General features: G+C 38.9%; 1 protein-coding gene across 1 annotated transcript; it reads left to right on the top strand.

Moving 5' to 3' along the window:
• Window positions 1-4,735: 4,735 nt before the first annotated feature.
• Window positions 4,736-10,441, top strand: LOC127630575 (transmembrane protein 26-like). The gene is made up of 4 exons (XM_052108200.1): window positions 4,736-4,844; window positions 5,442-5,671; window positions 7,902-8,046; window positions 9,800-10,441. Exons 2-4 carry the CDS (start codon window positions 5,478-5,480, stop codon window positions 10,439-10,441), a joined length of 981 nt encoding a protein of 326 aa, XP_051964160.1. The 5' UTR covers window positions 4,736-4,844; window positions 5,442-5,477.
• The last annotated feature ends 1,120 nt before the right edge of the window (window positions 10,442-11,561 follow it).

The raw sequence follows: 11,561 nt of genomic DNA, 5'->3' as shown, positions 1-11,561 counted from the left end.
AATACATATAATAATAATAATAATAATAATAAAAATAATTATAATAATACCAGCTAAGGATGCTCAGGATGTCTTGCACCAGCACGTTAAATGAAAGCTGCTCATAATCCTTGAGTGCTAAAAGGCATTGTTTGGCTCGACCAATCATGTCAGCACTTGCAGATCTACAGAGGAGGAAGGGTAAGAGAAAAATTATAATAATTTGACATGCTGACAAACTCACATAATATAAAATCATTCGACTAATAGGAATAGGTCAGAATGTTTAATTGTTGGTAAACTGTCCATTTATTATAAATTTATTATAACTATTTTATTTTTGCGTTATGTATGTTAATAAGACTTGCCTTGTTGCTGCTTTGTTCTCCATGTGCGTCAAAATTACTCTGCAGTTTTTCATCACTGTGTTAAGAGCTCTCTCCATGTGGGTAGCCACCTTGTTCCTCCTAAATTAGTGGGCTTCAATACCTTTTGTTCTAGCATATTTCCTACATCCTTTAACTCTTTCCAAAATTTTGGAGAATAATGATATTGCTTATACAGTCCTTTTAGCTTATATGTCACTTGCAATAGGTAATGTTTGTAAGTCTGTGTCAATTGATATAAGAGAAAGATTATACAAAATTAGATTAAGTACCATTACTTGATGTAACCTCCATTCCCTGATGGAGGGAACGAGATGTTGTGTCCTGCCGGCGACGTCGCTGAACTGAGCCACTGTTGCGGCCGAACCTCATTGTCGGCTCCTCAGAAAAATCCTGAATGAAACAGATGCATTTCCCTCTTTATACCCATATGTCCGGGGGCGGGACATGCAAATTCTGTCAGCCAATTTCTCATTGGCCTTTTTCTCATAGATCAGAGATGAAAAAGGCTCTCAAGAGAGACCCCTAGTTTCGCTTCTTCAACCACAACGTCTCGTTCCCTCCATCAGGGAACGGAGGTTACATCAGTAACCTAGACGATTCTAGTGTAAAAAAAACCTGCCACTGTTTAATTTCTTTAATTCATGTTATGTCCTCACATCACTTAACACTTAAAACACTGGAGGCTGCTGTGTCCACAATGATGTCAGCATCACCAGACAAATTGGTATTTGGTAACAAATCTCTTCACATCTCAATTTAATGTCATCGCAGTTTCTGAGATATTAAAATACATTCCTGGTCCCGGTCAAATAAAAGCACAAAGATCATGCAGGCATTAAAACACATGCCTTTAGATTAAACTCTGACCCACAGGGTGCAATCTTTTCCCAACTTTCCATGTATAGTTTAGCTACTTCTCTGAGGAAGAAGTACCTTAGTACTTGTTTCTCATTTACAGAGCCAAATGACACCAGTGTATAGATGCAGAAAAAATATTGTAATATACTGGATATTATGCATAATGTTAAAATGAAACATTTAGTATTGCGTTAAGACACATCAGTAGTGAGTTTCCCTTCATCTTGTCTTAATTACTGTTACACAACTGGGTTTACTTGTAGGGGAGACATGAATAAAGGAGTACTGGAGTGATGATTCAATTTCATCATACAAGCAGATCAGATCACGTTAAACATTCTGAAGTACCCAATTTAAATTATCTGTATGTGTTGGATTTTTCTCGGAATATGAAAAAAAGGAAGATTATTAGCAAAATACCAGTGACCTCCGTAATATTTTAAATGATTCTCCTCTTCCCCATTAGTGCTGATCATTATGAAGTGGGTGGATGAATTCCAGCTGGCATCTGTTCCATTCAGACTGTCGGCTTCAATCCAGCCCAGCCCAGCCCAGCCCAGCCCATTAGATGATTAAGAGAGGGAAATCAGTTAAATTATTGGAAGAATCCAAATCTTTTGTTCATGGTAAATCAAACAGCACACATGCAGTACTGAGCTCCCCAAACTGTCTTCTTCAATTTATACTGCTCACTGTGGCCAAATGGTAGTATTGCATTATTACTTGGCATTACATAATCATTTCACTGGAAAACAGTGGCCCCGAAAAATATCAGGGCATGAGGCCTACATGTATAAATGTCATTGCATTAGATATATTAGAACAAAATATCAAACCAAGTGACATTTATTTTTAAGAAGCTTTAAGAGCAAGCACAAACATTTCAGAAAAAAGGTCAGTTTTTAGGTCCACTGCATGTATAAATGTTTCCCACATTTTGAATACATTCACACAAGATTAAATATTTTACATTTACATCAGTTTGAGTTAAATGCTGGCTAATACAATTATATATCACACAACAAACAATTAAGAAATAAATAGTAAGCTGTCTATATTTTTTTGCAGTGCTAGTTTTAATAGCCATTTTAGCTATTTTTATATATTCATGTACATCCTAAAATCTAACCCCTGTTGTTTTTATCTCATAGCCTATATAAAGACAATGACCAAATCCTACATCACAGGCAACTGCTGCTGAGGAGACTGAGGCAACTGAGTGCTGATGGGCCATTTCATCAAAAGCTATTCTATCATTTGCAAATATACAGAGTTCCCCTGAGAGAGATCGGAAAGTGTAGACATTTTCCCATCCACCCCTCTCATGAAAATGCTGATGATTTAATGGAGGAGAATGACAGATGCAGTTTGAGTGGGTCCATAAATAGCAGTGGATAGTGAGGGTTGATAGACCTGGCAGGGAGTAAGGATGGATTCCTTAATGACCAAAATAAATGGCCTCTCAATCCATCCATAAACACAGTTTGTCTTCACCTGAATTCCTCCTTGACAGTATTTGTCTTCTCTTAACAAATGTTCACTTCTGATACATTGTGCTGCGCTCTAGATTTGTTGTGTGGCACAAATTATTCTGTCCTGTCATAAACATTTCACACCATTAGGCGGCATTGCCGGTACTATAGGGGAGAGGTCTATGATGACATATAGGACGACATGTTGCTACTGAATATTCAAGTACCCTAATTTTTACCCCGTTTTGCTGATTTACTGACATGCGACATCTCTTATCAGAAATTTTTGCATCAGTTCATGTGTTTACCCTCTCCTGTGGTGCAACTGAATGCATGCTGGCACAGCAGTGTCACAGATCTTGGTTTGTGTACCGCGCTGAAACCAGGAAGTAAGCATGTTCACGTAATCAATGAGCATGTTTACATGGGTTCCTGTGATATGAGCGTGAAGAGATCACCTGTTCAGCAACTGCTTTCGGCCCTTGAATAAAGTATAATGTGTGAGTAAGGGCAGCCGGTGGACTTTCTGGTGCCCTCCTAGGGTAAGATGGTGCCCCCCTAGGGATTTGGTGCCCTATGCGTGCACTGAGCGGCGGTACTGCTCTTCACGGTTTGACATAAAAAGCAGAGAATGACTCAATAATTTCAAATGTCATGTAAAATTATTTTAGAGAGTAATCAGTGTATTGTTGTGCATGTAAACATGCTAAATGATGAGTGCCATTTGGAGGTTCCATTTTCCCTCTAAAATAATTTTTTTACTCCACTGACGTGAGGTTTAGGTTTTGGGGGTAGAGTTAATCAAATATGCATTTCTCTTCCATGTATTACATCATTAACAACTGAAGAGATTTCTAACTACAGTCGCCATATTCACAGTAAGATTAGTCTGTTCCAACTGGTTATTTTTTTTTAACAGGATCAACCTCTACATGTGACTGACTGATAGCCATCCAAAACATCCTGTAGTTTTTTGTAATCTGACCTTGAAATGCCCACTGACTCCCCAGCTAAGGTCCCCCCAATGCATCTGGGCCATGTCCACCACTGGGCCCACATTTGTTTTGCTGTAGCTAATTGATGTATCTCCTAATACAAAGCTAAAGCGGTACAGTGCATAAATAAATTGTGTTTGAAATGTAATTAATCAAAGAAGTCACAATAGTGCTGTCTGAGCTGGCTTTTAACTGCTATGGATAACTCCCTGTATCTAATCCCTGGACAGCTGTTAAGGTGGTATAGCCTATGTTTTTCTGGGTTCCTGTGGAGGTGTCTTATCACTGGCCATGGTCCTGGGTGGGACTTTTGTATGGTGGAAACAGGGTGTGTATCTGTAGAGAGTCTGAAAATGCCGTCTCACTGACTGGCTCCTTATTACAGATAACTTTGTTCTTGGGGCCTTTAAAGATGACATCATAATGGGTGATCATAGAGCAGCAGGAAGCATTATCTGTAAGAAGGTCAGTCACAATAGCCTCAAATGCACACAAACACACATTTTTACACACATGCATGCACGCACACACACACACACACACACACACACACACATACACGCACACACAAGTTGGTACTCCTATCATTACGAGGACTCTCTATAGACATAATTATTTTTATACCGTACAAACTATATATTCTATCCCCTAACCCTAAACCTAACCCTCATATAAACCTTTTGCCATTTTTACATGTTCAAAAAAACATTTAGTATGTTTTTATATGCCATTTGAATTACAGGGACACTAGGGGTGTCCTCATAAACCACATTTATAGCATAAAACCCATGTAATTATTAGTTTGTAACCTAAAATATTTCCTCATAAACCACAAAAACTTCTCTCTCTCTCTCTCACACACGCAAGCATGCACGCACGCACACACGCACACGCACACACACACACACACCTTCCCAAAAGGCTTCTTTTTTATCTGCTTCTGTGGCTACACATGATAGACACACACAAGAAGTCACACACAAAGGGGGGGTTAAAGTTGTGTATGCAGTTTAAAAGGACTGTCGCTAACTCAGGGGTACACAGAGGATTGTGGATATGGTAGAAGCTTCAATTTTGGTTATCCTTGGATTATTATTTTCTAAACGCCACCCCAGAATTGGAATTTGGATTTTGGGCATAATAGGCGGAATGTAAGTCTGATATAATTTTATACTGTTGTATTCGAAATGTTGACCTATAGATCTTGACCAGGAAAGTTGTCTTTTTACAATACAATACCAAATGTATGTCTTGAACTATTTGTTTACTCAGTTCACACTGTGTACACTCATCTTCACTTTAACAAGTTAATGGGAGATGTATATTTTAAGGGAAGAGTTCATCCAAAAATCTAAGTTCAATGGTTAAAACGGTGCAAGATCTCATGTGTGTATGCATGCCATGAATGTGCAACAGATTTAAAGATTATCAATGAAAAATTAGCTCCATTTTAAATTGTATGCCTTCAGAAGACGGAAAAGCTACATGGCCAATTTTATAATACATTTTGGTCATTTTTTAAGCTTTAGGGACTATCTTCTGGCATTGTATTGAAAAGACAGTCTGCGATATCCAATAAAACGCTTCCTTTTGTGTTCCTCATTAAAAAGAAACACAAAAGTTAATTAATTAATTAATCAGGTAACTGCTCCTTTAAGGTACTTTTTGAGGTGCAAGTATGGATGTTCTATTTAAAGATAAAAACAAACAACACACTGTAAAAAAAACAATGTGTCTTTTCCCTTCAGTTCTTTCTGCCTGATTTGGACTCTATTGATTGGAAAATGTGCCGGGTTTTGAACATCTTATTGGCTCTTCTGAGTCGCTTCCTGTTTGCGGTGCATGGTGTGCTGACAGTGTGGCGCGTGGTGGAGGTGACAGGCGAACCTTCCTGTTGGATGCTGCTGACGGGTGTGGCCCTCCTGGGGGTAGAGATGGCCATCACAGTCAAATACACACGCAATGCAGAATGGAAATGGTGATGATGACTTCATTGATTTTATCATAGTGCTTAGTTACAGTGATTTTCTTTAAGGGGGAGACTGAAAACTCTGAGTCAGTATCAAAGTCAAATTGGATCATGTGCAGTCATACACTGGCCCTGACATCATTTCAGTTCTAACACAGTTTTATGAGAATTTGTCACTATTAGCAGAGACCATAGAAATTGGCATGTAGTACTGTGAATGAATCACTTTTTTCTGCCCATTCACATCTGGTGAGTTTATTATACTGTGGCAGCGGAGGCGTGGTCAAATACCCGTCCGGAGAGAGAGAAAGTGGTAAGGGCACTTGCACCTGAGCTAAATAATGTCTAACACCTGTCTCTAATTCCAGTGAGCATGGGGAGAGCGGCATATAAATGGCCATGCCACTGCCAGACGAGAGAGATAAAACAACATGAGTGACCAGTGACTGCCGTGCCTTATTGACTGTTTTATGTTATTGTGAAGCTGAAGAAGTTTATGTTGACAAAGTTTGTGTTACACTGACCTGATTAAACTGAGGAAAACACAGAGAAGTGTGCAAGCAGAATGTTTAAGGCGGAGAAATAAAGAGCCTTACTTGACTGCATCACTGCATCACTGCTCTCCGTCTCCTCACTTCCATCTCCGAGCTTGAATGTGTTACATACACAAAAGCACTTCATAATAGAGGGAGCATGAAGAGAAGAAACTGTACACAAATATCACAGGCTTTCAAATGTATCTTTAGGTTTGAATGTGAGATATGAGATCTTGGAAGACAAGATTTTCAGTGAATGAAGACTTTTATTTAGTCCCATGGATTACTTCTATGGCTTTATCTTTTTTGAAGCATGACAGCCTCAATTCCTTTTCACTGTATGGAAAAGATCAGCTTTGACGTTCAAAATCATCCTTGTGTTTCTCAGAAAAAAGATATAGAAAATTATGCAAGTTTAGAACAATATGAGGGTTTGTAAATGATGATATAAATTTTTGGGGGACATTTTCCTTTTCATTGACTCTGTGGGCAAAAATAGCTCTACCTTGTCTTGACATTGTCTGCATTTTTTTTAAAATAAAATAAACAAACAAATAAATACAATCAGCTTTTTAAAAATAGCTTTATTGAGTTTCTCTAAACATGCTGGTATAAAAAGACATGCAGCTTAGAAGCAGGGTGCCATGATTAAGGCTAAGGAGAACATGGAAAATTACACTCTCTATTCTACAAGCTATCTGCTCTTCAGCCTTTCTTGCAGGGATGAGTGATAATAATACCCTCATCTCTCAAAACAATGATGCAAAAATAACCTTTACATTCACACTGAGCAGCACATGATTGTGTTCAAGCAGACTTTAAAAGCAGCCAGGCAGAATTATGTACAGTGCATGGAGATTGCTGTGCTATATATGTATTAATGAGATTCTCCCCTCCCACAGTCATGAACCAAGGACCCGCTGAGAACATCCTCCTTCTCATCATCCCCTTCACTCTTCCATGATCTCAATCTCTTCCTTTCAATCTTTCCTTTTCTTTCACTCTCTCCCACTGCCATGCCACTTTTCTATCTCTCTCTTACACTCACTACACTTTGAAGTCTCTGTGCTCTTTAGAGAGGCTTGCCTGTGTCAGTGGGGATTTGCATAGCTAATGGGAGTAATTTGCAGTCTGCGTTGGGCTAGTGTGCCTGCAGCACTGGACTCTGCGGTGTGACCCATCTTTACCACTCAATCAGAAGCATCTGACACACATAGAACCCTTTGGTGGCTTTATTGTGTAGACAGTAAAGTGTACCCTTCTGAGAAGACCAACGTTGCATGAATGCTGATATGCTGGTGTCTTCACCAGTCTTTTTTAACTAGCTTAACCAGCATGACTTTCATTCCAGCAAATTTTTCTCTCACAGCTAAGTTTGGCATGGTTGAGCTAGTTGACTGGCCAGACCAGCATGGAAGGAGACTAAACTGGTCTAATGGCTATTCAGTAGGGCATCCACCCATCCAGCCAGCCTGCCAGCGAGGTTCTCTCCACTCTTCTACAGGTTCTCTACTATGGTCTTTCAATATCTGAGCACTATGATTCCCTATGTAAGATTCCTGGAGCTGAATCTCATACAATCCAACCTGCCAATCAATACCAGCACAAACTTTGACCCAGACTCTCATCCACTGTTATCCATCAGTTTGTTCATCCTTCCATCTCTCAGTCAATCAAGTGATGGTCTCTCCACTCTTCTGCAGGTTCTCCCCTATGATCTTTCTATACCTGAGCACAGTGATTCCCTCTGTCTGGTTCCTGGAGCTGAATCTCCTACAATCCAACCTGCCAATCAATACCAGCACAAACTTTGACCCGCATTTCTTCTCCCAGATCCCTGTTACAATGGTGGGTTAAAAGCAACAACCATAAAACTAAGATATAGAATAAATTCAGATAATAAATTCAGCTTTGAGCAAAATCAATTACAATCTCTCTCTATTATTCTCTCTCTCTCTCTCTCTCTCTCTCTCTCTCTCTCTCTCTCTTTGTGCTGTGCTGGATATTTCTAAATAGTTCACTGTCAAACATACTTTTCTGGGAAAGCTATAAACAAAAACAGCTGGAATAGAAATTGAATCATCTATGTGTAAGCAGCCTTTTTTTTTTTATACCAATAATACTTATTTAGCCAAATATACTGTTCACACATACACTATATATTAAATACTAGTCAAACCTTGAGGCAGAGGAAGACCACTTCTGTCAGCCAAGAACAGAAAGCTGAGGCTGCAGTGCACACAGGCTCACCGAACTACATTTAAGATTGAAAAAACAAAGCCTGTTCAGATGAGTCTTGATTTCTGCTGAGGTACACCGGCCCACTGCAGCATCAGCCTTCTGTTCTTGGCTGACAGAAGTGGAACCTGATGTGGCCTTCCTCTGTTGTGGCCCATCCGCCACAAGGTTTGACGTATTGTGCATTCTGAGATGCTATTCTGCTCTCGATAATTGTACAAAGAAGTTATATGAGTTATCTGAGTTACTTTCTGTCAGCTTGAACCAGTCAAGCCATTCTCCATTGACCTTTATCATCAACAAGGTGTTTCCCTCTACAGAGCTGCTGCTGCTGTGTAGAGGTGTTTCTAATAAAGTGCTCAGTTAGTGTGTATAATACAGTATATATTAAATATATATATATATATTATAAAAAATTATAAATGAATTAATATTATTATTAGTAAACCATATACTGTACAATATGTCTAATTCAACTTCACATGCAGAATCTCATGAAGGATATTAATAGATTTATACTGGGAGAGAGAGCGCAGTTTCACCTTTAATCTATCTATGTGCCCTCCACAAAACCGCCCAGACCAACACACTAATCACAGCTCCACCAATCTGATCATGGCAGTTCCACTTAACAGTGACTCATGTCTACAGCCAAAGGGGGCAAAGGGAAAAAGATTTTGACACAGATTGTCAGACTTTTATTGCAAAATTGTACTCTTAAAATATCACTGACACAGACATAGACTTTTCTTAAAAATATCAAGGAAAGGCATCGCTTTAAAGGAAATAGTGTCACCTGTACTTAGCTTGTTTGCTAGGTTTCTGCTACACAGAGGGATGCAGTACAACTAATCCTAATCTAGCTAGAGGTCATAGTCATAAAACAAATTATATAAAGGCTTAATTTTATTCCAAGCTCTATTATGGTTTGTAGCTCACCAAATTGAGTGAAAAGGCATTTTACATTGTAATCAGTGTGTAAAATTAATACCTCCATATCTACAGTAACTGACAGCCATAGATCTGAATATTCTTTAATACTGTAGTCTTTGATCATATTTTGTTCTGAACACTTTGGGTGTATGTGTTACTGAAAAGCTTTATGAGAAACCATATCATCTCAATTGTCCTCTTTCATCAATTTAATCCTCCTATGGATCTTTTGTTCGAGCACTTCAATGAGTCAAATAAATAATTTCCCTTCTAAACTGTTTGATGAAACCTTTTTAAACTGGTATTACAAAAACTTCTTAACAACATTTTTGATTCATCCATTCAAATCACCACTGTCTCACTGTGTGCTTTCACTGTCTCGCCTGTTACCATGGTGATTAGCCTATTTGTGTGTATGTGTGTGAGACAGGGGTTGGTGGAACTTCATCCTGAGAACTGGGTGGAGGCTCTGGAGCAGACCATGCTGATCGTTCTGGTTCTGGGTCGCTGGCTGATGCCAAAGGGCGACATGTCAAGAGACCAGCTCTCTCAACTCCTCATGGTTTACGTGGGTCTTGGAGCCGATATCCTGGACATCTTTGATACTTTCAAGGAGCCACAGGTGAAGACCAAGAAGGCAGTGATCATTGTTGGGCTCAGTTTGTTCTCCTGGGCCTTGATGCAGTTTCCACTTGTTCTTACTCAGACCAGCCGCCCCAAAGTCCAGGAGCAAGCCCAGTCCGAGGCCACCCAACCAGGGTTAGCAGGGTGGACTATTTCCTGCTGCTCTAGTGAAGTCTGGAGCCTTTTGCTTACAGTTGGTCTGCAAGATGGACCATTCCTTATTTACCGTCTGTACCTCATGATACGTGAGAATGTTCTGAACCAGCTGATGATCTTCTTCACTTGCAAGAACATCCTGATTGTTTTACTGGAGGTCTACAGGATCTGTGTTGTACACTTCGAGTACAGCAGACCTGAGGGTGGAGCCCAATCATGTGACCTATCTCACGGCCAGTCAGAATGGAATGATGGAGAGACTGTAGAAGCCAGCTGTCAGGAATCAATTTGATTTACACATACAGACCTGAAAAGACTGAGCTGAGTTTTGTATTCAAGAATCACATTCATTCAACCTATCCATCCATCCATCAGATTCATGCAGTGACTTGTAAAAGTTGTAGAGGTTTTGGAAGTTCAAACTTTCTCTTAATTTAACCGTATCATAAACATATTGTTTGATTCACAGTTTTAGATTCTTAGATTTTACTTTGTATTTTAGTACATTTAAAAATATACTTAAAAAAAAAACACCATTAAAGGGATAGTTCACCCAAAAATGACAATTCCAGATGTGTATGACTTTCTTTCTTCTGCAGAACACAAATTAAGATTTTTAAAAGAATATTTCTTTATATTTATATTATACTTTCTATTAAGAAATGTAGGTCCTAAAAATGGAAGTGAATAGGTAACAAAATTTTGAAGCTCCAAAATGCACATAAAGTGAGCATAAAACAATCCAGATTACTCCAGTTGTAAGGTGTAAGTGAGAAACAGATACACATTTAAGTCATTTTTATCATAAATTCTCCTTTTTGTCTAGTAGGGGGCGATATACATTAAGAATGTGAATCACCAAAAACAGAAGAAGAAGAATGGGAAAGTAAATTTATAGTGAAAATTGACTGAGCAGGGAGGATAATTTATGGTACAAAAAATTATTTAAATATTGATCTGTTTCTCACCCATACCTTTCATATCGCTTCAGAAGACATTGATCTAACCAGTCGTCTACAATACGTTCATGTTGCCCTTATGTGGATATTGGAGCTACACATTTTTGGCATCCATTCACTTCCATTGTGTGGACTTACATAGCTGAGAATTTCTTAAATTCTTTGTTTGTGTTCAGCAGATGAAAGATGACATATGGGATGCCAGGAGGGTGAGTAAATCATTAGAGATTTTTCATTTTTGGGTGAACTATTCCTTTAACAGCACAATAAAACAGATGATGTTTGCTGTAACTCAGTGACCACCAGATGGCAGTGTGAACATACATACTGGAAGAACTACACTATAAAAACATTTGGAAATTCTTTCCTGTGACCCAGTACCCAGAAGGAATTCACGGCCCCCTGACTGTATATTGCTCTGGGCCCCTTACATATTAAAACGCAGATTAGAAT

The sequence above is a fragment of the Xyrauchen texanus genome, chromosome 37 (assembly GCF_025860055.1).
Source record: "Xyrauchen texanus isolate HMW12.3.18 chromosome 37, RBS_HiC_50CHRs, whole genome shotgun sequence".
In the NCBI taxonomy this organism is placed as follows: domain Eukaryota; kingdom Metazoa; phylum Chordata; class Actinopteri; order Cypriniformes; family Catostomidae; genus Xyrauchen; species Xyrauchen texanus.
This window is presented reverse-complemented; position numbering and strand designations above follow the sequence as displayed.